Genomic DNA, 26,343 nt, shown 5'->3' with positions numbered 1-26,343 from the left:
TTAATCACTGAAACTGGGCGACGTCTTGTCGAGGACACCTCTTTGTCTGTGTCCTCTCAAGGCATACGACTTGGCAGGTCGCAACAGGCCATCTGTTGCACCATATTGGCCTGGTTTACTGTACGTTCAGGGCCGACTGAGCAGGAATGAAAGTGTTAACCTGTCTTTTGCTACAGTATAGTCTGAAGGAATGCCGGAGCACCTGTCAGACTTCATTTGCAAGACGGCTTGTTATCTGCACAGCTCACTTACGTATGGGAGTCACTGGCTGCAACATTTGCCCTTTGAATTGATAGTAAAGCATCAACAGTGCATGAGCAAGTGGAAATCTGTACTTGTTACCTGATAAAAGATTCAAAGCAGAAATCAAAAGTTAGAATGGCTTTATTTGATGTTTGAAGGCGACACTCTTTTGTACTTGTATCAAAGGATCAACAGTCTTTTTAAATGAAGGACCTGAGTTTTGGTTATTGGGTTGTTACATGGACGTTGGAATAGTGTTGAACATTGTGTTTCATACTACATCACCTACATCTCAAGGTAAGACCAGAAAACATCAGATGGTACCACTCTGTGAATTTATTCTGTCTGTTTATGATTCAGATCTTGTTGAAAGCAGCGACATCCACAGACTGAACATACTCCTCAAAGGCAGTGATGGCTTCCTCCAGCAGGTCCGTACCCACTTTGTCGTCCTCCACTACGCATCCTATCTGGAGCTTCTTGATGCCGTATCCCACTGGGACCAGCTTGGACTGCCCCCACAGCAGCCCGTCCATGCTGACACTGCGGACGCACTCCTCCAGCTTGGCCATGTCCGTCTCGTCGTCCCAGGGCTTGACGTCAAGCAGGATGGAGGACTTGGCGATGAGAGCTGGCTTCTTGGACTTCTTGGCGGCGTACTCGGCGAGTCGCTGCTCCTTGATTCTGGCCGCCTCTGCGCTCTCTGCCTCGTCGTCCGAGCCAAATAGGTCAATATCATCACCGTCTTCGCTGGCGTTGTCTGCAGAGGCGGCGGGAACGGCTGGGAGAACAAACTGACTCTTGGCTGACGGCAGGCTAGCTCTTTCCCTCTGGAAGGACTTGATGTGCTTGTACCAGCGCAGGAGGTGACAGAAGGTCAGCGAGGGAGCAGAAGGGATGGCGTCGAACACTGCCATGTCAGCTTGAGATGCTGCAAAGCCCTCCATGTAGCTTTTGTCTGCCAGAAAATCATTGAGAGCTTTGAGACCGGCTGGCGTGCTCATGTCACCAAACACAGTTTGTGTAGAGGCCGGGCAGGAGGCCGGGGCCTGACGGGATTCGCTTTGCGTGGGGAACCTGTGCGCGATGACTTCCTGCATGGGGACGTCGTGCGTGAGGAGGGTTTCAGCAGTGTGGCCACTGGAAGAACCAAGGCAACAAAGCAACAGGTAATGAGTCACTGAGTTTAATTACCGTGCACTAACCCCAAGGCACAAGTAACCTAAATTAAGACCAGGCATGCATGTACAAGCCCACACACAGATGCACACCATGTACGTCACAAACACAAAGGAGTCTTGTTAATTTTTAATTCTTCTTGTCTTTAGTAGAAACAGCCTCGTTACTGATATATAAAAACAATGTCTGCACTCACTGATGCTTCAGTTTTCCCCATGCACCAGCTACACAGATCTGCATCACACTAACACATTTCAAGCCTCATATTTTCCTTGCTTTTGGTTTTGATCTGAGAATATAAACTGGTCTGGATTTTCTATGAGTATGGGGTTTAGGTTTAGGAAGGTGAATTCACAGGAAGGGCTCAACGTCCATCTCCAGGGCAGAGCAAGGCATGGTCAGCTCGAAGCGGTTGATCACGTCTGGGTGGAGGACTCCAAGGCGCCCCACGCTCTTTCCACGGACGAAGATCTCTGCGCAGCGGCCGGGAAAAAAGGTGGGATCTAGAAGAAAAACAGGAATAATATTTACTTTTACTTTCACCTACTAATATTAGACTTATGTTCAAATATGCCTCAGTGTTTTGCACCTACACCATCCACTTCTTCTCTTGCTAAAACGTGTGGCACTTCCACATCCTTGTGTAATTTTAGTGCCCTTTCAAAACAACAATTCTCACCTCCACTGGCTTGTGTGTATCCTGACCAGGGTGTTACTATCTAACAAGCCATCTGTTTGATCTGGGAGTTTCTTGGATCATGTTTCTGCTGCTTCACATTTACACTTTGGGCTAAAATTTATTTATATAGCGCCAAATCATAACAGAAGTTAGCTCCGGGCTCTTTTCATATAGAGCAGGTCTACCATATTCTTTCTGCTCTTAACTGCTTAAGTATTCACATGTCTTTCAAATGATGACATCCTTGGTGTAAAGGGCTCAGTTTACATGTTTCTTGCACATCGCAGAGATCATGAGTCAGTCGTGCAGTGTGGGTGTTACTGTGCTTTCTTTCTTGTTCCATGATTTTCTCTTGATAATGGTTTGTTCACCCACATTGGTTGTCAGTGATCAGCTCTGGAACAATTGTTCCTAACAAACCCCAACAACCTAAAAGGCATCACTTCCTGTGTCTCCCAGGAAAGCTAGAGATAAAAAGCTCAGATGAACTCGGTTATAAGCTCGGTAACAACAGTTTAATATCGATCACTGATAGAAACGGCAAAATGTACAGCGTTTATGTGAAAATGTCACAGGCCACCACTCCAAGAAAACTGCCTCCGGAGGCCATTTGACCACAATTGGATTTTCCATCTCAGTCACTTTCTCACACATTTCTCCTTCTGATTAAAATCTGATGGTGGTTGTTGTGTGTGTGTGTATGTTTGTGTGGTAAAGGTCACTTCAATCCAGATGTAATTTAAAAAAAAAAAAAAAAAAAAAAAAAAGCCTCCATCAACAGTGAGAGGCGTTTGCTCACGTAGTTCAAACACACATGGCTGGCAGACAGACAGACAGACAGACAGACGGACTTGTCAGAGATTTAACAAGATACAGGGGTTGCTATGACAACAGCCCCACACACACACACACAGACGTGGCTTTCTCCCATAGTGCACTGCTTCTTCCCACGCTGCCTTGCTAATGGGTTCCAGAGCCCACTGCTCATCACTATGGATGAAGGCGTACAAAACACATGGACTGCACTTTGAAAACGTGTGTGTGTTTGTGTGTGTGGGGGGGGGGAATTCTGCTGTTTATTTCATCTGCCTGTTCTGTGTCTGTTAGGTGTATTAAATCAGACGAATTTACTTGCGTCGGTTCATACGTCACCTACTTGTGCCATGAGCGCGATGCCATGGCAACTATATAAATAGCTCTGGTACATCTTAAATAACCAGTCAGTCAATGAAAATCCTACACTTGAGCCAGGCCACTTTCCGCCCACTCGCCTCCAACTTTTAGTGGAAGTGAGAGTTAGACGGCTGCATCAGAGAAACAACATCACCGGCTGATACTGACATTATTACGCTGTAGGTTCTGTCGTCATTTCACAGGTTCTCACTGGATCCAGAATATAAAGTGAAAGTAACGCCTCACCCTGTGTGAAGGGGCAGCTGACACTTTAATGGATGATCGCTTGACCTTTAGGGATTTGAGATGGTCTCTGTGCTGTTTCATGGTCAATTAATCTGCCAATTATTTTCTTCATTGTTAGAAAATTACTAAGAATCACCATAAAACTCCCCAAAGCCCGAGGAGATGTCAGAGTATTTCTTGTTTTGTCAAACCAACCAAACCTGAAGATATTGAGTTTATTGAGAAGCTGATTCTAGAAACCAACTTAAAATAATCATCACATTAATTTTAAGAATATCTGTTTTATTTTTTTCTGTGTAGGTCAAAACTCATCACTATTAATTAAATGATAATTCCAGTTCAAAACTTAAGTCTTGTGTTTTGTTTTTTTTTAGCATTTTCAATGATTAAATGAAATAATTACTGAGATCAGGTCCGGATAATGAAGTACGTATATCCCATCATGTCAAAACAGTAGAATCCACTCACGATGTTGGAGTAAAGAACAGTGAAGAGATCCTACTTTTTAAAATAAAAACTGAGTCGAGCAATAAACTATATTTTCGTTAATGTTAACAAATATCACCAAAAGGCCAAAACCATTGACGTGTTATTCATCTCTCAGCCCAGGCCTGTCCACATCTACTGAAGTCATACGGGGGGGTCGACAGGTCTGAGACCTTCGATGTTGCATTTGTTTCCAATGTGAAGCTAAAGGATACTCGAGCTGACAAGGACTTAACGAGTTTGGGCAAAACCTGATGACCAATGTTCTCCCAGTGCGATCTGACAATGTACCAAACAGCCTCTTGTGATGGTACTGAGTGCTCCGGCTTTCTCAGCCTTCAAGTGCTTTCATAAATGTTCAGTTTGAGTTCAAGTGACTGTGGAGGAACGTCTGACAGTCGGGACTCCTTGGTGTTTTTCAGTGTTAAAGTGGTTCTTGCAAAGCTTTGAGGTGCGTCGTGGTCATCATCCCGCTGCAGTTCGAGTCCTTCTCCATGAAAGGTGCAAACCAGAGGGCTACACCACCTCATTGTCTCTGAAGAGCAGAGTGCTGCTTCTCCTTGATCAAGGTGTAGTCGGTTCAGTGCAAGTGTCTGACTTAAGAGCAGGCAAAACACCACCAGGCTGGAGCGTGTGTTCAGATGACACACAGGTGGAGGCAACTCAAGAAAATCTGACCTTTGTATAAAGGAGTTAAGTTGGTCAAGGCCCCAAATTTACTTAAATTTGATTTCTGACTCAGAAATAGTACAGAGAAGAAGCACATCTAAACTGTTTTCTCATCATTTTACAGGACACAACTTGTTTCTAAATTTGTTATTATTATTGAATTATTCCCAGATTTGCATGAAAATATTAGAGATTTCCAAGGTGGTCTTGGACCTTTTGACTCTGCTGTTTCATTTCTAACAAAGACAAATTATTTCCTCAAACAGCTGGTTACTCTGTGAGTAAACCAGACATTCATTGGGACTATTTTAAGTTGCAGATTTAAAGTAGTGGTGTAATGTGACTCAAAAGCTTCACTGCCCATGTTTATTTTTAATGTGGCACAGAGGAATAAGCCGAGTACACAGACAGTACTTGTTTGTCTGATATTTCATGGTTGGTATAAGTACTACATCACCAGACCTATCCTTGAACCACAACTGATCAACCAGCCTATTAAAACTATTTAACTAAAACAAAGCTCTGCACAGATGTAGGTAATGATTCCCAGTATCACAGGAAAAACTGTGCACATGACTACACAGAGTTCAGTGGGTGAAATATGAACAAGGAAGTCGGTCTATACACTATGATTAATGCTGAAAACCAACTGTTTGGGTAATAATATGACTCTTTGTTTTAAACCTGTCTGACTTCTTTTGGTAACATCACCTTGTTCCTTGATCCTGTAATTAACTTGACATGTGTCACTATTACATCCTCATAGGAAAGAAGGTCTAAACTACAAGAATAAGACTCAAGCTGGATGCGACCAGAATTATCTTTTAAAGCTGCTATAATCACATTTTTATGTCAAATTACAAAGTTACAAAATACTGTGACAACATCAAAGGTTGCCTGAAGTGAAGCTACAGAGAATGATCCCTTAAATCTGCAGCTCCCGCCAACTTCTTGGAGCTTTACAGGGAGTTTTAGCTCATCGTTTGTCTGTCCAGCCTAAAACTTTAGTGTCTCAGTTCACTCGCTGCTTGTACCAAACAAACACTATAACCCACTGCACACTACCTGCTGAGCAGCGACCTGCAGACAGACACAGACGAGCTGGTGAAGAGGACAGGACGGGACAGGAGGCCAGAAACACGACTCCAAATTATTAATAATGTTTCTCTCCAACTGCTTATTCACACATGAAACTGTGTGAATAAGCAACAACAACTTTGCTCTACCAGCTTAAAACCTGATATGTCGACTTTTTTTCAAGTGGCAAAATCAAAGCTTCAAACACACTAATGACAGAGGCCGAACACTAAAGGTCAATAACAGAAGAAGAAAAGAGTCACATGAACATGGTCTCTGCTAACAAAGGTTATATGGACCTGGACTTCATATTGGACACAGTTGTTAAGTGAAACAGAGGCATCTGCCTCTTAAGTGGTTTTTTCCTCCACTTCTGATCCACTGACTCATTATTTCATCCTCCCCCCGCTGAGTGGAGGAGACTCAGCTGACATGTATTCCCTCAGCCCCTCGACCTGTCTGAGCCGGGAGTGGTGGTGAGGTAGTCGTGGTGCTGCTGATGGACACATCCTGACGGGGTGTGTGTGTGTGTGTGTGTGTGTCAGGTGAGCTCTTAGACTGGGTCATGACCTTGTAATGGGGTTAAGGACACGCTGACATATGTGGAGGAGATTAGGCTAATGGTGCAGAGAGTGTGTGGAAAAAAAAACAGAGGAAACAGACTGAGAGTGTGTGTGTGTGTGTGTGTGTGTTGTGCATTAGAGCACACTTTGAGAGCATGTCCATTTCAGCTCCCTTGTAAGTGTGTGTGCGCCTGTCAGATGGGGCAGCCTGAGCACCCATGGGTGGGTGTTGTATGTGCCAGCCTGTCAGCACTGCAGTGGGTGACGTGACTCCCGTGGCTCTCCCACTCTGCAGACTCTACACGCTCTCAGACCCTTCCTTGCCTATGCCTCCAGCCGTCGCTCTGTCGCTCTCCCACCACCCTCACCTCCTCCCCCCTCCCCTTCTCTTTTTCTGCACTCTCTAGTCTCATCTCATCCCTTCTTCCGCTCCTCTGTCTGCCTTCACCCTCTCCTCTCTCCGCTCTCATTCACTGATACTTGAGCCCATTGATTTGCAGCCTGACTGGGGCAGAGAAGTCATCCTGCAGTGTGACCTTGGAGCCTTGCGAGACAAAGAGGAGGAAAAAAAGAAGGTAGATAGGATGGAGTTGAGAGAGAAAGTATGGAAAGAGGAAGGAATCCAAAACTCAGACGATGTATGAGAGTCTCTTTGGGAAAAGACCCTCAAATCAAACCTTGCTGATTTCCGATCTCACAGGAAGACGTCATCAGAAAGCCGAAACCCAACTCCTTATCTGACATTTAGACACAACTTCACTGCCAGTCACATGTCACCACTTCTAATGAAGACGTACTGTGAAAAATAAAATTAACCTGTGCTCCTCTCCATTAGTGAGCAAAGCAGCCTTTCAGAATAAAGCTCATCAAAAGTCTCGGCGTTGCTGATGCGACATGACTGACCTAATCATCTCAGTCTCGATGACCTCAGAGAGAAAACCTTTGAAAACGAAATAACCTGGACTCAGATGCGTTTCATCATTAGAAACACAGTCAAGTTGTGTTGTTGTGTTCCCACAATATATGAGCCACGAGTGCTGATATGACGCCTTTGATTTCTACTGAGACCAATGATGACAGGAACATTTTATGTGAGAGCTCTTAGGTTTCCCTCATCATGTGACAGAGAGAGAGAACAGAGTTATCCTGATTTATTAGGGTGAGGTGATTCAGCTGGCGGCAGAACACAAGACACAAGAGTGAGGTGCTTTTCAGAAGGAGGGGAAAAAAACAAGTTTCCCTGCAGATGTTAAATTCCTTTTAGTAAAATAACACTTGTTTCTCCTCAGTTTGTTCATGTCAGTGCTTTCCATTTTTAAAAGGGTGGAAAACCATCAAATGGATTCACTGTTTACTTGCCTGATTTCCCCTTTGGAAATCATCAATTTCTCTGTCGGCGACTGTCTGGACTGAAACATTCGCTGGCTGTCAGGGCCAGCCGGGGGCATGGAAAACTGCACTGGCAGGCTCCATCAGAACCAGGGCTGAAACGATTCCTCGATTAATAAAAGTCATCGAGGCAAATTCCTCAAAGCTTCGTTTAATTTACATGTCAGCTCAGTAGTCACCGTTAGAGATGAAACAGTTACTGGTTTCATGCTAAATCACAGTAAAAATGCCAGATAGTCATCACTGTTATAACTATAACTGTTTAAGTCCGTGGTTAATTATTTAAATCATGTTAGGTTCTGTAGCATCAACTAGTAACGGTCTCCCAGACGCTGCTCTGGAGATTCTTCAGCCTCTAAAACCCATTTACACCAAAGTTATTTTATATTACTTTTTATTCTTGTTTTGACTTTTTGTTTTAAATTTCAGTTTAGTTTTAATTAGTTTTTATGTCACTCTTTAGTTCTTATACTATGGCCCATGTTATAACTTTATTTAACCTTATTTCTTTAACAAAGACATGAAACTACTTTGATTTATAGTTTGAAGTTTAATCTTAAATCTCTTTTTTTTTTATTCCTTTCAGGTTCAGCCGCCCGTGAGTGTTCTTCCACTTCGTGTTGAGAATAAATCTTTGTCAGAGGATTCAAGTTTCATGGCTTTCTTCTCCATGCATCCTCACCCGATGAAGATGATGATGATGATAGTTCATGTTTCAGTCTGAAACTCCTACTTTACACTGAGAATTGACTGGTTAGTGTTGGCTTGTGTCTGGACTTTGAGTCAGAGCGGCAGAGGTGATGTCAGATGTGAGAGATGAGAGCAGATGGAGGATGAACGCACACGTTACATGTTGTTTAAAGACGCTCTGGGAATTACACCTGTGTGTATTCAGGTTGTTTATAATGTGCAAAAGTCTTGGTGTACTTTTGATTCATAGACACTATGACCAGTGATGACATGAATTTCTGAATGAAAGATCTGGACATGCTTTCGTTTCAAACAGAGCAGACAGCTGCTCCGCTGAGCAGCCTGGGAAAACAGCCCGTACCCCTGACTTCAAATTAAGCATTCATTCATCAATGTTTAGACCAAAACATATTTGTACCTATTAGCAATTGCACCGAGTCTTTAATGAGATCAATCCATTCATTCATTTTTCAGCCGATATGTAATTATAAAAACAAAAACGTGGAGCCCATTTGTCTTGACTACGCACAGCAGCATTGAGATGAACCTAAATGTTGCTTCATTTTGTGCACGCCACTGCCATGGAAACTGTGCCCCCTCAGTAAAACAGCATACGTGACGCCTGGAAACAAACAACCCAGCTGCTGCTCATGCACGTCAGAATGGATTTACATAATCTCAGCGAAAACCTGCCTTTTAACCTCATGTGACCCAGATTTATTTATCTGTTCGCTGGCTTGCACGTAAACATGATCTAGATCACAGGGGTTAAAATCTGTCGCTGGGATTAAATCCAGTCTTAAGACATTTAAACCAAAGTGAGTGCTCTTAAGTACGCTCCTATAGTCCTGATTGTTGGTTTCCATCCCCGCCCCTCCCAGCCCCCAGGATTCTTACCGTCTGCAGCCTGGATGTGGTAGCCCTCACCGCGGACACACTTCACCTCCAGCAGTTGCATGGTTCGGTCCAGCAGGCCGTGGATCACCTCGAAGCCCGGGCTCTTGTTGTAGTAAACAGCACAGCAACGCCGGCTGTTCCTCGCCCCGACATCTGATTGGTGGGATAAGAGGGAGGGAGTGTGAGGGACAGGGAGAACAGGGCTATACCAGGGTATTTTATTAAATATACATCTGCTAATACACATCATTTCACTTCTGACAGAATGATCATGAGCGCTTTTTGGTTTTATATGTCTTGTACTTATGGAAGAATTAATGACAACTTCATTGGTTAGATTACAAGAAGACACGACAGAGAGTTGTGTAGCCTGGTAGCTAAATGATGTTTCAAAGAATTATTTTAATATAATAAATGAGAAAACTTAATAAATATTTTCCACTGCAGCTGTCGTTTTGCATATCAACCAGCTCATATCAGCTCCAGGCTTCAAACAGCATTAAACATAGTTGCACAGGAGTTTTAGACAGGTTGCAGTGTGATTACCCACCTTTGGTCTCATCCTTCAGCACCACATCAGATATCTCAAACAGTTTCAGGGGAAGAGGCATCTTCCTGTTGGCAGCTATTGTCTTCAGCAGCCCTGGCAGCAGGGTGGTGCGCGCCACCTGGTGGAGAAACACAGCGGTTGTGTTGGAGGAAACAACTGTGGTCTGTTAGAGAGGAGGACAGCTCCCTCTTCTGGACAAATAATACAACTTACAGTTTGGTGTCTGGCTGGTTTCTGACTTTTCAAAACATTCCTACATCAATGTCTTGCAGTCATTTCCTTTACTCTTTCAACATCGTTCACAGTTTTAATGCGTAAAAACTGACCTAAGAGACAAAGTTGTGTTAATTTTCTTCATTCACATTTGTCTGGACTTTATTTGCAATGCAGACTGTTCTGGAATCACGAGTTTGCACTGTGGCTATGGGATTAGTTTCACTTGTGTAAACTACGTCATGGTGTCCACTTAGCAAACAGCATTAAATACAACATTACCCAAGTATGTGCAGCATGAACACTACTGTTATTTGTCCTCTCCTGCACAACTGCAAATACATTTTAGAGCCAAGGCGACAGAACAGGCCTTTAGATGATGAGCTTTTATCTTTTCTGAGGAAAATTTAAATTTAAAATAAAAACCTTTTGGATTAACATGAGCCTTTGTTAGACATATTGTTCTCCTCAAAGAAAAAACTGATTAACTTAATGGCAACTGAAACTCCACTGATGCTGAACTGAGACTGACAGACTTACAGAAAGTTTTCTGACTATGTGATTTGGTTGCATGTTTTTTTTTTTTTTTTTTTTACCAACAGAAAATGAAATGTTCACTTTCAGGTAAACTTTCTTTTAAGGCTGGAAGACGACTAAAAATCTATTTTCTTGTTTCAAGCAATTCTCCACGGGTAAAAGAACTGCTAAACTTTATTTAACTTCTTAAGGTATTTTCTACTTTTATTTCCCTGTTGTGTTCTTCTTTACCTGGAACTCAGCCGTCTTGGGGTTGGAGATGTGAGCAGCCTTGGTTTCTGAGATCTTCTTCCCAAGCTTGTCTGCAATATCTTCTTGGGAGCACTGCAGGCAGAGAGCAGAGGTTCATTCCTTTCAGCATTTTTAAAGGAAAAAGCTTAGTGTTTGTATTTCTGAGTCTTTGTGTCTCTTTCTTACCAAAGCAAAGTTGAGAGCCTCAGTGAAGCCAGCAGCTGCCAGGTCTTGCCTCAACAGCTCCGTCAGTTTATTCAGCGGGAACTGAGAACATATGATGCAAACACATAAGAACACGCAACATATTTGATGAGGTAAAAATGCATTTGGTTTCACAGACACACACATGTCAAACCATGCAGAGGAAAACTCAGGTACCTGGTTGGCGATGGTATAGGTGCGCGGCGTGGTGCGGGTGATGTTGTTGAATCCGTAGGCGATGGCGGCGTCCTCCATGATATCACAGGCGTGGATGACGTCCGAGCGTGTGGGCGGGATCTCGACCTCGATCTCATCGCCAACGCCTGTCACCTGGGAGCGCAGGCACATCCTGGTCAGCAGCTGCGCGATTTTCTCAGTCGACTCACTGTCGAAGAGAAACAGGAACAAACACTGACACACTGACGCCGAGCAGCTGATGAGCAGGTCGTGTTTTCACAAGTACAGTTTGATGAAGTGTGAGACTGTTTTCTAATTACAGGTAGGAACTCAAAAACTGCAGTAAAACAGTTTTGTTTTTTTGGATCTATTTACTGGTGTGAAAACCACAGAATTAAATTACAGCACAGAGTACAGACACCTCCAGCCTGCTGCCTCCAGAGCTACAGACTGACAGGAAAACAGGTTCTAGACATAAACTCTAGGACTGAATGGTATGGGGAAAAAAAAAAAAATCATATTGCATTTACTTTGGCAGATACTGCGATATGAGTCATGATTTCAGTTGGAATGATAATCTTTGCATTTTATATTCAGAGAAAAAAATAAGTTAGATTTTTGTTGAGTCTTGTACCAGACAAACATGTTCCTTTACATCTGGAGAATTAATTGCAGCTTCTGTAGTTTGTATATTGTGATTTAAATAATATTTTGATTAATTGTTTAGCCCCAATAAACTGTCTAGTGAGTCAATTGTTCTGTGAGCCCAGATTTACCTGGAAATTGTCAAACTATATAAACCAAATACAAATAAAAATGCAACAGGGTGAACTTCACTACAGCAGAGGAAAAATGTAGAAAATGAATCATTAACTAAGCTAATTAAAAATATTTGAATAACGAGCCTCATGGAAGAACTACTCATAGGAACAGGTTTGTTCTCAACAAGTGATAGAGGAGAATTTGTGGAATAAAAACTAAAATAAAATTGACGAGGAACAATGCTATGAGCAAGTCCCCCAGAAAAAAAAGTAACAGAAGTTTAGGATGAGAATATAAAAATGTTCCTGCATGAGGGCCAGTGTTAAAATGCAATCCAACACTACAGCCCAACCACAAATACTTTCATCTGTGAAGCTTATTTTTATTAACACTGTCTAAAAGAGGTGCTGATTCAACGCCATGGTCATTTCTAAGCTCTGCTTAGTAGTGGTGTTATATTAGAGTGCATTATATTCTAATACTCTGCCCTCCTCGGATAAAAACCGAGCAGAAGTTTTACAATGATTGGATGTTTTGCAGAGCAGCTGCACAGATAATAACATCAGTAAGTCAGTGGATTTGCTGAGACGTGATGATGCAAAACTTGTGACCAAAGCAAAATGAAAAACATCTTGAACATTTACCAGCAGGCAGTTTTTACGTCTTTCACTTTTATATAGCAGCTCTGAATATTTTACTGTGTGGTTCCAAATAACTTACTTGATGCCAACTTTGCGGTTGATGAACTCACTGGACAGCTTCTCCTTCCTGTAAGCCAGCTCCTAGAGAAACAAACAGGAAACAACAGCAGCAGCTTTAGGAGACAGAAGAAGAATTTTATGTAACTTTAAATTAAAAAGGACACAGGTCAATGTGACTGAAGTGAATACAGTACTGGGTATTTGCAGGTCTTGCCATCTGGACACACCACCTCAGCCTCCTCCACCCTGAAAGAGGAGCAGGAATATTTCCATCATTTAATTTGAAGCATAAAAGAATGAATCAGTATCTTGAACACGGGACGAACGACACAAATCCTCCACAGGAGAAACAGAAAGTTTTAGATTAGTATGTGTAAAGTCTTTATTGTTATTTAGAGTTGGATACTTTATGGTAGGTAATTGACAGGGCAACGGTCGGGGGGCCACACCCAAATCAGTGACGTCATAGCAGGGTCGTGTTCAGCTTGACAAAGCAAACAGGAAGTTTGAGAGTAAATGAGCAAATCTTTGAATCTGGACGACGTATTAGACTGAAGCAAAAAAGGTTCAAATGAAGTTGAGCAGATGTGTGTCACAACTGATGGAGATTCTGTGACATCACTGTGTGGGACGTGACCTTAAATGTAAAAGCTTCACATTTTCAGATGGCAGAGAGAGCTTTTTCCACAATAACCACACAATTTGATCATCTTCCATCTTTAACTGCAGACACTGACTCCCAGTTATTGTCAGCCTCCAGACAGAGCAGCCAGTATCTGACACAGATGTGTGACTCACGTGAAAGGCTGTGAACAGTACTCGCTGAACATGGTCACCATCATGTCCAAGACGATCTTTGCCTGGAGAGAAAGAGGTCAAGTTAAAGTCAGATTCTCGTGACAACAGTGATCAAACTGATTTATTTGTTGCCCCGCCCAACCCCCCCACCTCTCCCACCCCCCGACCCTCCTCCTCAGTTGTACCTTGGTCACATCTGTGGCCGTGCACTCGATGAAGACGTTCTTTGTCTTCAGGCTGATTTTTGAATGGTCCCCTGCAAAACAGAAAACAATGTGCACCACTCACAAGACAGAAAGCATTTCATTATCTTGAAAAGTATCTTAGAAGTTTATTTTTTCCTCTTTTTTTCTCAAAACTTCAGCTCTCTCTCTCTCTATATATATATATATATATATATATATATATATATATATATATATATATATATATATATATATATATTCATGATCTCTGAATCTTACTTTGCTGGTGACATTCTGTGTATTTTATTTTAGCCCAGAGACGAGGACAGAGGCAGCACTCACCGTTGATGATGGGAGGCATGGACAGGACGACGCCGTTGCTGTCGTAGATGACGGGGTACACGGGCTTGTCTTCAATGATGTGAAGGTAATGCCTCAAGTGGCTGTCTGTCTGCACACACCACCAGAACAACACTGGGGTTAGCACCAAACTGAAATTTTACTCTTATTTATGTTAATGTTTTGCACCAAACACCAGCACAAATTCCTTGCATGTGGAAACATACTTGGCAATAAAACTGATTGTGATTCTGATTCTAAAACCAGATGCTTGTGTGATCAGGTAATCAGCTGTGTACCTTGTAGAGGCTCATCAGCTGGGTGGCCGTGTACTCTTTGGTCTGGTTGAGGGGTTTGAAGCAGATGTCTCCAGGAGGTTTGGCTGTGTATGTGAAGGGGCCGGAGATGGTGTCCAGGTCATGGGTCCCGATTGCCACCAGGCTCCTCTTCCTTCACAAAGCAGAGTTAATGGTTGAATACAGTGATTTTTTCCTTTTAACTAATACTTTCAAAAGAATAATAAATGTTGTGTTTCTGCCCCAGTGTGAACACAAACTGATGATGTGGCTTCCTAAAATTGACCATCCACGGTCAGCAGTCTACACTACACTACAATATTTGAGCAACAATGGAGTTCTATAGCATTAACACATGAGCAATATCAGCTTCTGACAGACAGCCAACTCTTGTCAGTCAGCTCAGTGAATTTATGTCATTTAATAGTGAGATAAAATAACACAATAGTTCAAGGAAATAAAATACTTGCTCTCACAGTTTAACAGGGACACTAAACACTTGGGCCGAGTAACGTTTCAAATTTTTCTTTATGAGGACTGATCCTGACACCCTGACTTTGATGCTGATTTTACCAAATCCACTGACAAAAGGAAATTTATGATACACATTATGGTACAAATGTTAGTTTTACTTTAGTTTTATTTTTAAACTTGGTGTCTTTACACACTCAAACAGCCAATCACCACCATTATCAGATCTTGGTCCAAGCATCGTGCAAGCTTATTGGCTCACTGACGCTGATGAGGTTTACTCCTTAATTTGGTGTCAATGCCAAGACATGTTTCGATCCTCATTAGCTTAAAACCAATTTGATCAGTTCATAGAAGTATCAACACCCAGCCCTACTGAACACATTTTGTAAATAGATACTAACGTCTGTCAATTACTCACAAAATTACTTCAAATTTTACACTGCAACCAACCATGGAAACTATTGTGATCAACGATAGATCTAGGGGTACAAATTGTGGGGCTGCAGCTCCTTCATTGTGAGGATTTTTCTGTGGTTTACATCACTGTAAACTGAAGATCCTTGGGTTTTGAACGGTTGATTAGACAAAAAAAAGACACCTGACAATGCAAAGACGGACTCTGGGAAAATGTGATGGGCATTTTTCACTGTTTTCCAACATTTTATCCACCAAATGATTGATTGCTTGGTTGATTTATTGAAAAAAATTGTCTGCAGATTGACTTTATGCACTTTGGAGTCTGGGTTTTATCTGACGTGTGGTCAGAGGCACCTCTGTGTGTTTAAATACCTTGTTAGTGAAGTGCCAGTGAAACCCGTCTGAGATGAGGAGTTATCAAAACCATTAATTTGTGTGTCTGAAAAATAAAGAGGGTGTGGCTGCATCTGTGTGGTGCCTCCAAAACATTATGTGATGAATATTTCAGCAAAGTGCTGGAAACCAGTTCAGGCTGCACAAGGCAGGTGTGTGAAGGTGGCAGTGAAGTGGATCTAACAGTGGTTAAACCAAAACATTACACAAGTGAAAGTCCTGTGGTTACTTTTGAATGAGGTTGCTTGGCAGTAGGTGGCAGAAAGTATTCCAGGTATGCAGCTGTACTTAGTGTGGCATGTGATCTGACCTGCAGATGTTTTGGTGGAGTTTCTCCTGCAGCTCGATGAAGCTGTCATACCGCTCCTGTGTGAAGGTGATGTTCCTCAACACTGCAGCCACAGCGTAGGGTCGCACCGCTGCCGTCTGCACAGACAAACAACTGACTCATCACCACAGTAAAAAGCAGATTTATAGCCTCAGGCCACAAGCGATGTGTGTGCCATTGAAAACTCTGAATGATTCCACCCACCTCCTTCGTGATGAGCAGCTTCTGAGGCTCCCCGCTGACTGGGCTGACACGTCTGTAGCGAGGCGCCTCCAGCCTGTAACACAAATACAATCTCTGTACCAACAGTGAAGCAAGTCTGCAGGCGCTACACCCACAGTGGAAAAACACATCATATTCTAGGAAGTCTGACACAGCCAAAACATGCCTTCATCCACAAGAATGTTTTCTTAATGTTTGCCACCAAATATAGTCCTACATTTTACTCCTAAACATGCTCATCCTCCTTCATTTGGCAAAGCGCCTTGAATTATGTTACTGTGCTACTGAATTATGTCTGAATTATCTTGGCATGCACTTCACAGTCACCTGACACTCTAAAATAGTAACAAAAACAATGGGAGTTTTGTCCATATTAGGCAACATAATCCATTCTATCCAAACACTACTCACTTATTCTTGTTTAATTCTGCAAACAGAGATATACTGTAATTGTCACAGATAGACAGGCTGTATATTTATTTATATTTTATATAAAAAGAGCAAAATAAAAAGCATATGAACATAAACACAGCACATGCAAACATACACACCTCACACATATAACAATCATTGCTTAAGTTGATATCAAGGCATGAAATAAATAAAAAGATAAATACAATATAAGAATAGAATTACATAAAGTAATAAAAGTATGATTTTTTTGAAGGGGCGGACATAGAAGAGACTGACATGAAATAGACAGTGTGTCTGTGTAGCTTAAAAAGAATCTGCAGGGGCTTTTTCAGAAAGCCTTTTAAAAAAAACCCAATCTTCTCAAGTTTTATGCAGATCAAGAACTCTGTGATGCATCTGCTATGGCTGGGACCAGAGTCATGTGTCCATTAGAGGAGAATAAATGTCTGGCTAACAGTGTAGTGAAGAAAATGGCCTTCTGCATTGCTATGGAAAGGTTGTCCTCCACTGGTATTACAAGGGCATAAGGAACTAAGGGAATGTGAAATACAGTTTGATAGGTTTCAAATATTCCCGTCCAATAGTCTGTTAACCTGTGGACCAGACCATGTGGATAAAATTGACAAGTGATTGTTTACATCTGTAGAAGACGTCACTTACATCTGGGAATATTTTGGTCGATCTAGCATTTGTGAAATGAGCTTGGTGGAGGATGTTGTGTTGCATAACGCAGTGCCTTGCACACAAATATAAGAGGAATCAACCAGTTTTAAAATGTGTTTCCATTTGTCATCAGATAGTCCTGTTCCCCCAGTCAATTTCACCATGTTCTTTAAAGAACATATAAAATTATAAATAACTGAAGGGAGAGTCCTTGATTGAGATCAAGATTCAAAAGGATGTCAATTTTAGAGTAAGGAGGGCGACTGGGGATGTTTCTGCACAAAGTGCTCGATCTGATTAAAACAAAAAAGATGCTATTAGGTAGAACAAATTTCAGTGACAATTGAGAAGGATGAAAGAACCTCATTATTGTAAGATTACTAGAGGAAATGCCTTTCTCAGACCAAACACAAAATGTAGGGTCATGGCGAGATTGTTCGAATTGATGATTATTGTGGCCCAGAGATAGAAGACCTATGTTAGCCGAAATGCTTATACATTTGACATCTTGGTTTTCCCTGATGTTAGTGACAGCCAGAGGCAGCTGAGAACAGAACAGAGAACACCATCTACTCACTTATTCTTGAAGACCTGCAGTCCACGGACCAGCCCCTCCAGACACAGCAGGTCATAACGGTTAGCCGGCACATCGATCTTGTACAGGATGATGTCGGATGCTCCCGATGCCTTGGAGTCACCCTGCTCTCGACTGATTATCTCCTTCTCTGAGGTCTGTAATGGAAGTACAGCAGTGTTATTTCTACCTGGCACAGTTCAAACACAAATATTGAATAACAGGATAGGAGAGACCTTTCTGACAAACAAAAACACAGAGCTTAACAGCTGTAGCAGCATTTTTTTTTTTACTGCCATTCAAAATGTACACCATGAGAAAGGTCTACCATAATCACGTATAACTTATTGAGAATCAATGTGAGATGATCTCATTTACTCACAATTTCATCCAGCTCCAACCCAAATTCAAAGCACAGCTCGTCAAACTCCTCATCGGCTGAAACAAAAAGCAAATATCTATTATTAAAAACAGCTTTACAGACTGTGAAGTACCCGCTGATCCTGAACAGCGCTCAGTTCAGATTTAAATGACAGGAACCGGGGGAAATGATGCAATCACGTTGACATCCAGTTCAGAGATGGTCACTATTGTCTTATCACCACAAAACCAAGCAGAAATAACTTGTTATTAAATGTTGTGTTAGTAATTGTGACAAATTGCAATTAAACTTTGTTTTTTCATTCAATATAAATACAGTAAATCTAGCCGTTGGTGAGCAGCTGCTGCTGTGCTAACTATCAGGCAATGAGTTCAAACAGTCTTTTGACTTTCTGTGTTTTAAAGAGCCGAAGGGACGTTTGATAAACAGACGGACGATTTTGTGCTTTGCTTGAAAATATAGTAAATATGACTGACTGTATGTTCTGCCCAAAGCTTTGAAGAGAAGATCCCGTTTTACTCCGACAGTCGGCATGTTAGCAGCTAATCCTCCTCAGCCCGGCGCGAAAGGACCCCGCTAGCCGGTTGTAGCTGTCTAGTCGGTGCCTGATGAAAATCAAATAGCGTCCATTCATCATTTGTAGATACAATGTCATCCATTATGACTAATGTAATTAATTAATAATAAATAATAAGGTCTAAATACCTTAATAAACAATTTTAATAATTGCTTTTTTTGTAAAGAGCACACAAATAGCGTAGTTAATATAAACAATCAATTTAAAAACAATAAATTACAACATGCGCTCCCGTGATGCAACAAATCTTGAAAATTAGGATTTGAAAAATGGAAAAGACAGAGATACAAACAATATGGAGCACATTGTCTTGAAAGTTAAAAAAAAACCTACAAACAGGTGTCACGACTATTAATAGGACATCATAGCACTTAAACTGTTCAGTTCAATTGTCATGATTGACATGATATACATAAGTATAATGCAAGGACAACAGCATTGATCAGGACTGATACTGGATAACAGTGGGGCATAGTGCTCTCATCAGAATCAACATGCATTGAAATACTATTTATGAGCTTAAGGACAGCAGTCTGTGTTTCTAGTGAAAGCCAGATGGGGAATCATCAGACGCATTACTATTATCAGCATGTCTAAAAGTTGCCTAGAGACAACAGGATCAATTGAGTTATTCACATTAACAAGCCTCTATGAACACCAGCAAAGATCTCAATGAGAGCAGCTCAGTGTGTAAGAGACAACTTTTCAATATTTTCAGTCACGCTTAGATGACTGAAAATATTTCAATTATCACAGCATGAACAAATTAAAAGATGTCTTTCAATTTGAACGAATGTGTTTGAATCATCTGACTGATTAGTGGTTATAACTGATTACAGATACATTCCAATCATGAAATTATGAATCGACCATAATCTCCAACTGCAAATTAAATGATGGAGTGTTTAAAATGGAGGAGCGAGGAGACGGTGGACGGCAAGCCTCATTTCACCGTTTAATTTTTCCAGTAACTAGTCTGTGAATCTGCCATCTGCCAGTCTTTCTGTAATTTATCACACTGCCACTGCTTGACACTGCAGAGTGAGTCATCACGCTGCCCCTGGTACACACACGTTCATAGCTCCACAGCAGTCCACATAAAAAAGACTAAGATTATATTCATAATGCACGACAATCCCACCATATATTCTTCTCATTTTCAAAAATTCTTTATTATTCCACCGTTTTTTGATTTGTATCTCCTTCTAGACGCCTCAACATAGAACCATTCAAAATTTAAAAGCTTCAGCTCAATTAGGACATATTCAGATGAATTCAGTTTATTGATATATTTCATACTTTCCAAAATGCTAAATGTATTTCTGATGATGAAGATGAATCATCAGAAAATCTTCAAAAATGTTGAAAATCTCCAGTTTTCCACAACTTTTCGGTTTTGATTCACATTTTTATTTTTTTTTTTACCAAATACAAATCTCTTCGCCACAAGCACAATATTATGACATCCAACTAGTTTTACGGGTTTACAAAGGTTGAATTTTGAATTATTTAACTTTACAAGCTCAAAATCATTGTAGATGATTTTAGGGATAATTTTTGAAATCCTGTTTAGATATTTTATAGGTGAGATCCTGTATTGTGATTGGTTGTCTGTGTTTTTCAACCCACTTAAACAATATGACTCACATCTAAACACTGCTTCCACTAAAGTTTGCGATCTTAATCCCGCTTCCCTTTTTTTCCATCTCTTACTACTTATATTAATAATACTACTTCAACTGCTTCTTCATTCAATTTCGAGCCACCGGCGCAGTTTAGTTTCGGTTTTGCAGAGGAAAGCGATCACATCACAGTTTCTTCACTTGCACTTTCTAGTTATCATCATGCATCAGTGTTGTATAGCCAGAATCTGCATAACTGAGTTTCCACTTCAAATCCTTGCATAGCCCAAGTTCACTCGCTGCATTTCCCAAAAGTCTGCATTAGCAGTTTGCACAGTTTTGTATCCCAGCCATGTTTGTGCATGTTTGTGGACCAGAACCTGAAAACAGACTCATAACTGAAATAAATATTTATAAGTGAATTTAACTTTTACATGAGCTGTGACCTGTGGACGAGGAGCATCACATTATTACATTTTAACATCAGCGTCCTTTTAAAACATCCTCTTTCTTTACCTGGATACAAGTGACAGTCTGTGTGTGTGTGTGTGTGTGTGTGTCTGTGTGTGTGTCTGTGTGCATGCGTGTGTGTGTGTGTGTGTGTGTGTGTCTGTGTGCATGCGTGTGTGTGTGTGTGTGTGTACATGCGTGCGTGTGTGTGTATATATGTGTGTGCATGTGTGCGTGTGTATATGTGTGTGTGCGCATGTGTGCGTGTGTAGTTGTGTGTGTGTGTGTGTGTGTGTGTATGTGTATGTGTATATGTGTGTGTGTGTGTGTGTGTGTGTGTGTGTGTGTGTGTATATGTGTGTGTGTGTGTGTGTGTGTGTGTACTTGTACTTGCTACATAGTAAGGACCAAAAAAAGTATTTTACTAACAGAGTGAGGACATTTTGGGAAAGTGAGGACACTTTGGCCGGTCCTCACTTTGAGACGCCTTCAAATCACATGTTGAGGGTTAAGACTTGGTTTTAGAGTTATGGTTAGAATTAGGCTTAGGTTAAGGTTAGGGTCAGGGTCAGGGTCAGGGTCAGGCTCTCAGGTGTGATGGTTAAGGGAAGGGGCTAGGGAATGCATTATGTCAATGAGTGTCCTCACAAAGATGGAAGTATGTGTGTGTGTGTGTGTGTGTGTGTGTGCGTGTGTGTGTGTGTGTGTGTGTGACCGTCAGTAACCCATGCTGTCACCTCGAGCCCTCCTTCCATCTGGCCCCGCCCCTAGCACGCGCCACCTCCATGAGTCCAATCATAACGCAGGGAATGACAGCCCCCCCCCCCCCCCCCCCCCCCCCCTCCCTTCCCAAATCACTTCCGGGCTGGGATGAGGGAGCGTGTTATCGACGGACAAATTAAGAGCCGATGGATGAACTCCTGCAGGAGGCGGCCAGTCGCGGAGCTTGAACACGGAGAGGCTGGAGGTCGGCTCTCCGCCGCTGGGACCGGGACGAACTGACCGACCGGAGCGGAAGCGTTTCCCGGTAAGTTTTCGTTCAGGTGCCGTCTGTGCGATGCGCGTTCACACCCAGATGTGCGGGATGCTGCAGCCGCGTCAAGCTGCGGGACACAGACACAGACTGATCCAGAAGAGACGCCGTTTATTCCTCTAAAAGTTCAAATATTACACTCTTTCAGCTCCTGTGTTACCGATGTCATTTTCTCTTTAATACAACACGACGCAGTCAGTTAGAAGCTGACTTAATGCTATTAACTGGGCACTTGCTAGCTAACGTAATGTTCTCAACTTATCATTAAAGCATGGGAAATGTGCATTAAAAATTGAAAGCGGAATTTAATTCATATTTTTACCCTCAGCTGAAAACGCTGGGTGTGAATGTTCAAGTGAGATTGTGTTTAAAGTGACAATTTCACTGTTATTAGGCTGTTTTCTGTAGGTAACGCACACACTTAAGGTGTTTTTGGACAAAAACAGGTAATTACATTGCATTGCCAAGTGTCTTAAACAATGGGCTTTTTTTTTAATCAGTATTAATGACTTTTTATTTGCAGTGATGGAAACCCATTTAAGTGTTTTATTCCGAAATTCTGAACCGGAAGTTGTGTTACCATTGCGGCCTGTTTGATGAGTTAGTGGACTTGGATGTTGCAGTTTGGACATCTGGCTCACTGCTGGGACCACTGTTGGCCTACTTATAATCACATCTAAAAAGTCCATAATATGTTGTATGTATTGTTTCTGATTGATAAGCTTTAACAAGGAATGACTCATAAGTGTTTAAATATTTCTGCACTTTCATTTAACTACTATCTTTTACATGAGGGTGAAGTTTTATAAAACATCTGCTGACTTTTTATTGTATTTCCTGTGCTAGACACATTTATAGTTATAAAATACAAAGAATTGGGATACATTTTATAACAGCCTGCTTTTTAATCAAAGGTCAGAACATAAAATCTGTGTCCAATCCTCACTAACGTATATAACCTCAAGCTGCTCATGACTATTTACACAGCTGAAGTGAACTGGCCTGTGGCAGTGGTTATTAAAAGATGCAGATACATCAGAGATGGTATAATGTGCTTAGAAAACACACAGTCCTCCCTGGAAGCCATATTTCTCAGAACACACAAGTCTTTATTATCATGTGTTATAAAACAGAAGTAAATACTTTTAACAGCTCAGTCTGCTGCGTAAGGAAGGGGTTTGTTTTTTCTCATTCCACCCTTAACGACTAAATCAGATGCAAGTGAAGGATTTATAGCTGCTACAGTAACAATATTAGATCCAAGTCAGAGGCATTAAGAGAGCTTACAGTAGAGAGAGGAACAGGTTGGTGACAGTAGTTCATGTCACCACAAACACACAAACACAGAGAAAAAGCTGCAGTCTGATCCACATAATCCGACCAATTGTGTTTGATGCTTTCACTTGGCGAAATCACACTGAAATCTCTTCAGTTATTTTGCAAGCTTGATTGTGTCATTATTTGAAACGGGGCAGATACACTTCATGTGTGCAAAATTGTTCTGCACCCACACACCCCCAACCCACACGCACAAACACACCACACATGCACCTCCTCTTTCTTCTCACGCACAAACGCACACGCCGTCTGACCCCTTGGGACCCGGATCGTGTGTTGGTGCGTCGCTTCGCCACAATGGCCGTGTTGAAGTTTCTGCAAGACTTCAGCCTGCCTGCTTAGCTGAGTGGGTGAAGGCACGATGACGTCGGCACACAAAAGACCCCATTCACACAATCTCTTGAGGAAGCAATGATTCCCTCATACACACACACACACACGCACACACTCATGCCTGCTCACCCCACTGCTACGTAGACCATGCCACAATATTACTCAGTTAATCCAGTGAGCGGAGGCTGCCTGCAAAGCGCCTGCTTGTTGCATAAAGCTGCCCATTAAGCAACTACTAGTTTGCACATTGTGGCTGTTTCTCATTGTTTAAGGTAAGAGATTAGAGTTGAGCTTGCTTGTGTGCTGCTGCGGTGAAAATTAGGGTCGTGACCTTTTGTTGACCTTTTTGTTGAGAATAATCAAGATGTATGTGGTTTCCCCAGCCTGCTTGTCTTCGTTGGGCTTGTTTCTTCTAGTCGCTACACGGCTAAACAGGGCAGGAAGTAATGCATATAAGTTATGATCCATCTACCTACCGACACAGATTCTTGTTTATGGCATTTGTTTTTTTGGTTTCAGGTAGATATGTGTCTGCATACGTGAATGTCTTTTATGCAAAGCTCAGCAGACATTCCCTCACAACTCTAACAAGTCACAGGTTCCTCCCTCCTGTGACCTCATCCCCTTATCGCTCTGCCTTTGTGTTATCTGACTAGTGGTACCTAGCACTGCACACAATAGCACTCCCCGCAGTTGCGTGATATTGGCGTTGTGCTGAAATGATAAGGTCAATATTTAACAGCGAATGAATCAACATCCACCAAACATTCTCTGGTTCTCAGATGTGAGAATTAGTTGCTTTTCTCGGTTTTGAATCATCGAAAATGTATTATCTTTTGTTTTGTGACTGTTGGTCGGTCAAGGCAAACTATCTGAAGCCATCTACCTGTCCAATGGCTTATTGTGATTTGGTATTTTCTATAATTTTACAGATCAAAAAAACCCATTAATGATTAAGAAGATTCAATTACAGCTGGAAATAACCCACATACTGCAGAAAATACAGTGTCAGGTATCAGCGAGTCTATGCACTGATACAATACCATGTGATTTATTAATAAACTTTATAGTTTCACATCGAGATAAAACCACAGTTTTCCTGGGAAGGTTGCACTGTGCAACCACTGGCAACTAGTGTTTTAGAGCAATGAAGAAGAATTAATTTCTGTTAGCCGTTAGCGAAATGTCCCACCAGTTTCACTTTAATCTTGCTGGATGGCACTTGTTTTAGCACAACTAGTGTAGGAATTGTTATTTATTCCTAAATTTATTTATTTATTTTAATGATTTACAGTCAAATTTGATAATAAGATAAAGATTTTATGGCATCGGATCCATACAGGGTTAATGTTGTACTCAGTTCAGGTATTGGAATTTGTATTAAGAAGGAAAAAATGATATCAAAACATTTCTAGGTTCAATTCAGTTCAACTTATTGTCATCGTATTGACATACAACCAAACGTATAGTTTGTATTTTGTCATTCCAAGGTACAAATGTCAGGGAGTGTGGAGAGAGATGTGGGTGTTTACCAGTAAGAGAGGGAGAATCCCAGTCAAGAAAACTTTGCCATTGTATTATTTTAAATAGGTCAGGACATTTTTTTTATGGTTTGCAAAAGATGGTGGAAATTAAAATGGTTGGCATATTTAAAACTGTCCCAGCCAATTCCTATTTTACACCAGACCTCAGTCTTGTGAGAAAACAGCAGTGGAAGAAGTTGCCGTCTGCCAGCAGCCTGCTCTGTGGATCCTTCTCTGGTCTGATGGTTTGTTTATCCGAGTTGAACCCACTAAACCTCCATGGCCTGTATTTCATCGACCTTGACTTCTGCAAAAAAAAAAAAAAAGAATTACAAGAGACAGTGAAACCAACAAGCAAACCCCGGATGATAGCACCCTGTTCCAGCGGGGTGCAGTTTTGGTAACTGTGATGAACCGAGGCGTCCTGGCTGGGTAACAAGACACCGGGCAGAGCGACAGCGCCGTCCACATCCCACAGGGAACAGATGCTAGTCTAGGAGAGCGCTGCTGGTAAAACCTTTGGTTTATTTATGAGTCTCAAAGGAACACTTGAGGGATGAGTGTATGTGAGAGGGAGGTGGGTACAGTGTGTGTCAGCTGGACAGGTTTGGGAGGGGTGGGGTGTGGTGCTTCAGGGGAGCGAGATGAGCCTCTCCCTCATGTGAATAATGAATAACAGCTGCTAAAATAGGTTGTTTGGAGTGTGTGTGTGCGTGCAGGCTCACACCAGCTTTGTTTTAACTGCAAAATTGCAAAGACAGTTAATGGACTGAATAGAAACGTCAATGTGCATTAGGCTAATTTCTGACGCTGGTGGCCTCAAATGGCAGTTTAGGGACCTTATTACCCAGAAATCATGTAACATCTCAATTCTAAGAGAAGCACTAATGCACTTGTGCTCAGCTAAACAATAATATGCGGGAATAATAATTTGTGGTATCTCTAATGGGATGACACACTCCTCGAAGGCTGGAAATAAACCACCTTTATTAGAATTACTGACATTATGAAACACATGAAAACGTTATGAAATGAGCTGAATGGGGACACTGGCTGCTGGATCCTCTACTTGAGCTGCAGTTTATTCCTTCTGTGTACTTATCTGTTCCTCTCTCGGCTGTATCCCTCTGTCTAGTGGCTTGTAGGCTGTCACACACACGCACACACACACACACCCACATATACTCATGTGGTAACCTCTTACACACCCTCTCCCACTTAGTGTCATTTACATCTGTGAGACACCGTGTTTTTCCATTTCATCTTTTCATTTTCTCCTCTATCTTCTTCTCTGTCTTTTATCCTCTCTCTTTTTT

At 41.7% G+C, this 26,343-nt stretch overlaps 2 protein-coding genes across 2 annotated transcripts in view; one reads left to right on the top strand and one right to left on the bottom strand.

The window, feature by feature from the left end:
- Window positions 1–366: 366 nt before the first annotated feature.
- farsb (phenylalanyl-tRNA synthetase subunit beta) lies at window positions 367–18,761 on the bottom strand. Its single transcript, XM_071471572.1, has 18 exons — window positions 18,628–18,761; window positions 18,152–18,207; window positions 17,773–17,927; window positions 16,101–16,173; window positions 15,879–15,994; window positions 14,288–14,438; window positions 13,992–14,100; window positions 13,650–13,720; window positions 13,465–13,526; window positions 12,861–12,912; window positions 12,686–12,747; window positions 11,204–11,411; window positions 11,009–11,089; window positions 10,823–10,915; window positions 9,842–9,959; window positions 9,292–9,444; window positions 1,778–1,925; window positions 367–1,383 (listed from the first exon to the last, which is right to left on the bottom strand). Exons 1-18 carry the CDS (start codon window positions 18,683–18,685, stop codon window positions 600–602), a joined length of 2,550 nt encoding a protein of 849 aa, XP_071327673.1. The 5' UTR covers window positions 18,686–18,761; the 3' UTR covers window positions 367–599.
- Window positions 18,762–21,673: 2,912 nt separating this feature from the next.
- Window positions 21,674–26,343, top strand: part of acsl3a (acyl-CoA synthetase long chain family member 3a) — a 33,912-nt gene continuing 29,242 nt past the window's right edge. The window contains exon 1 of the mRNA XM_071471783.1: window positions 21,674–21,827. The gene's annotated coding sequence lies outside the window, so the exon portion shown is untranslated. The remainder of the gene's footprint in view (window positions 21,828–26,343) is intronic.

Source organism: Trachinotus anak, unplaced genomic scaffold (genome assembly GCF_046630095.1).
Source record: "Trachinotus anak isolate AG129_WGS33_773 ecotype Australia unplaced genomic scaffold, CSIRO_AGI_Tana_v1 ptg000034l, whole genome shotgun sequence".
Classification (NCBI taxonomy): Eukaryota; Metazoa; Chordata; class Actinopteri; order Carangiformes; family Carangidae; genus Trachinotus; species Trachinotus anak.
Note: the sequence above shows the minus strand (reverse complement) of the source record. Positions and strands in the feature narration are given on the sequence as shown.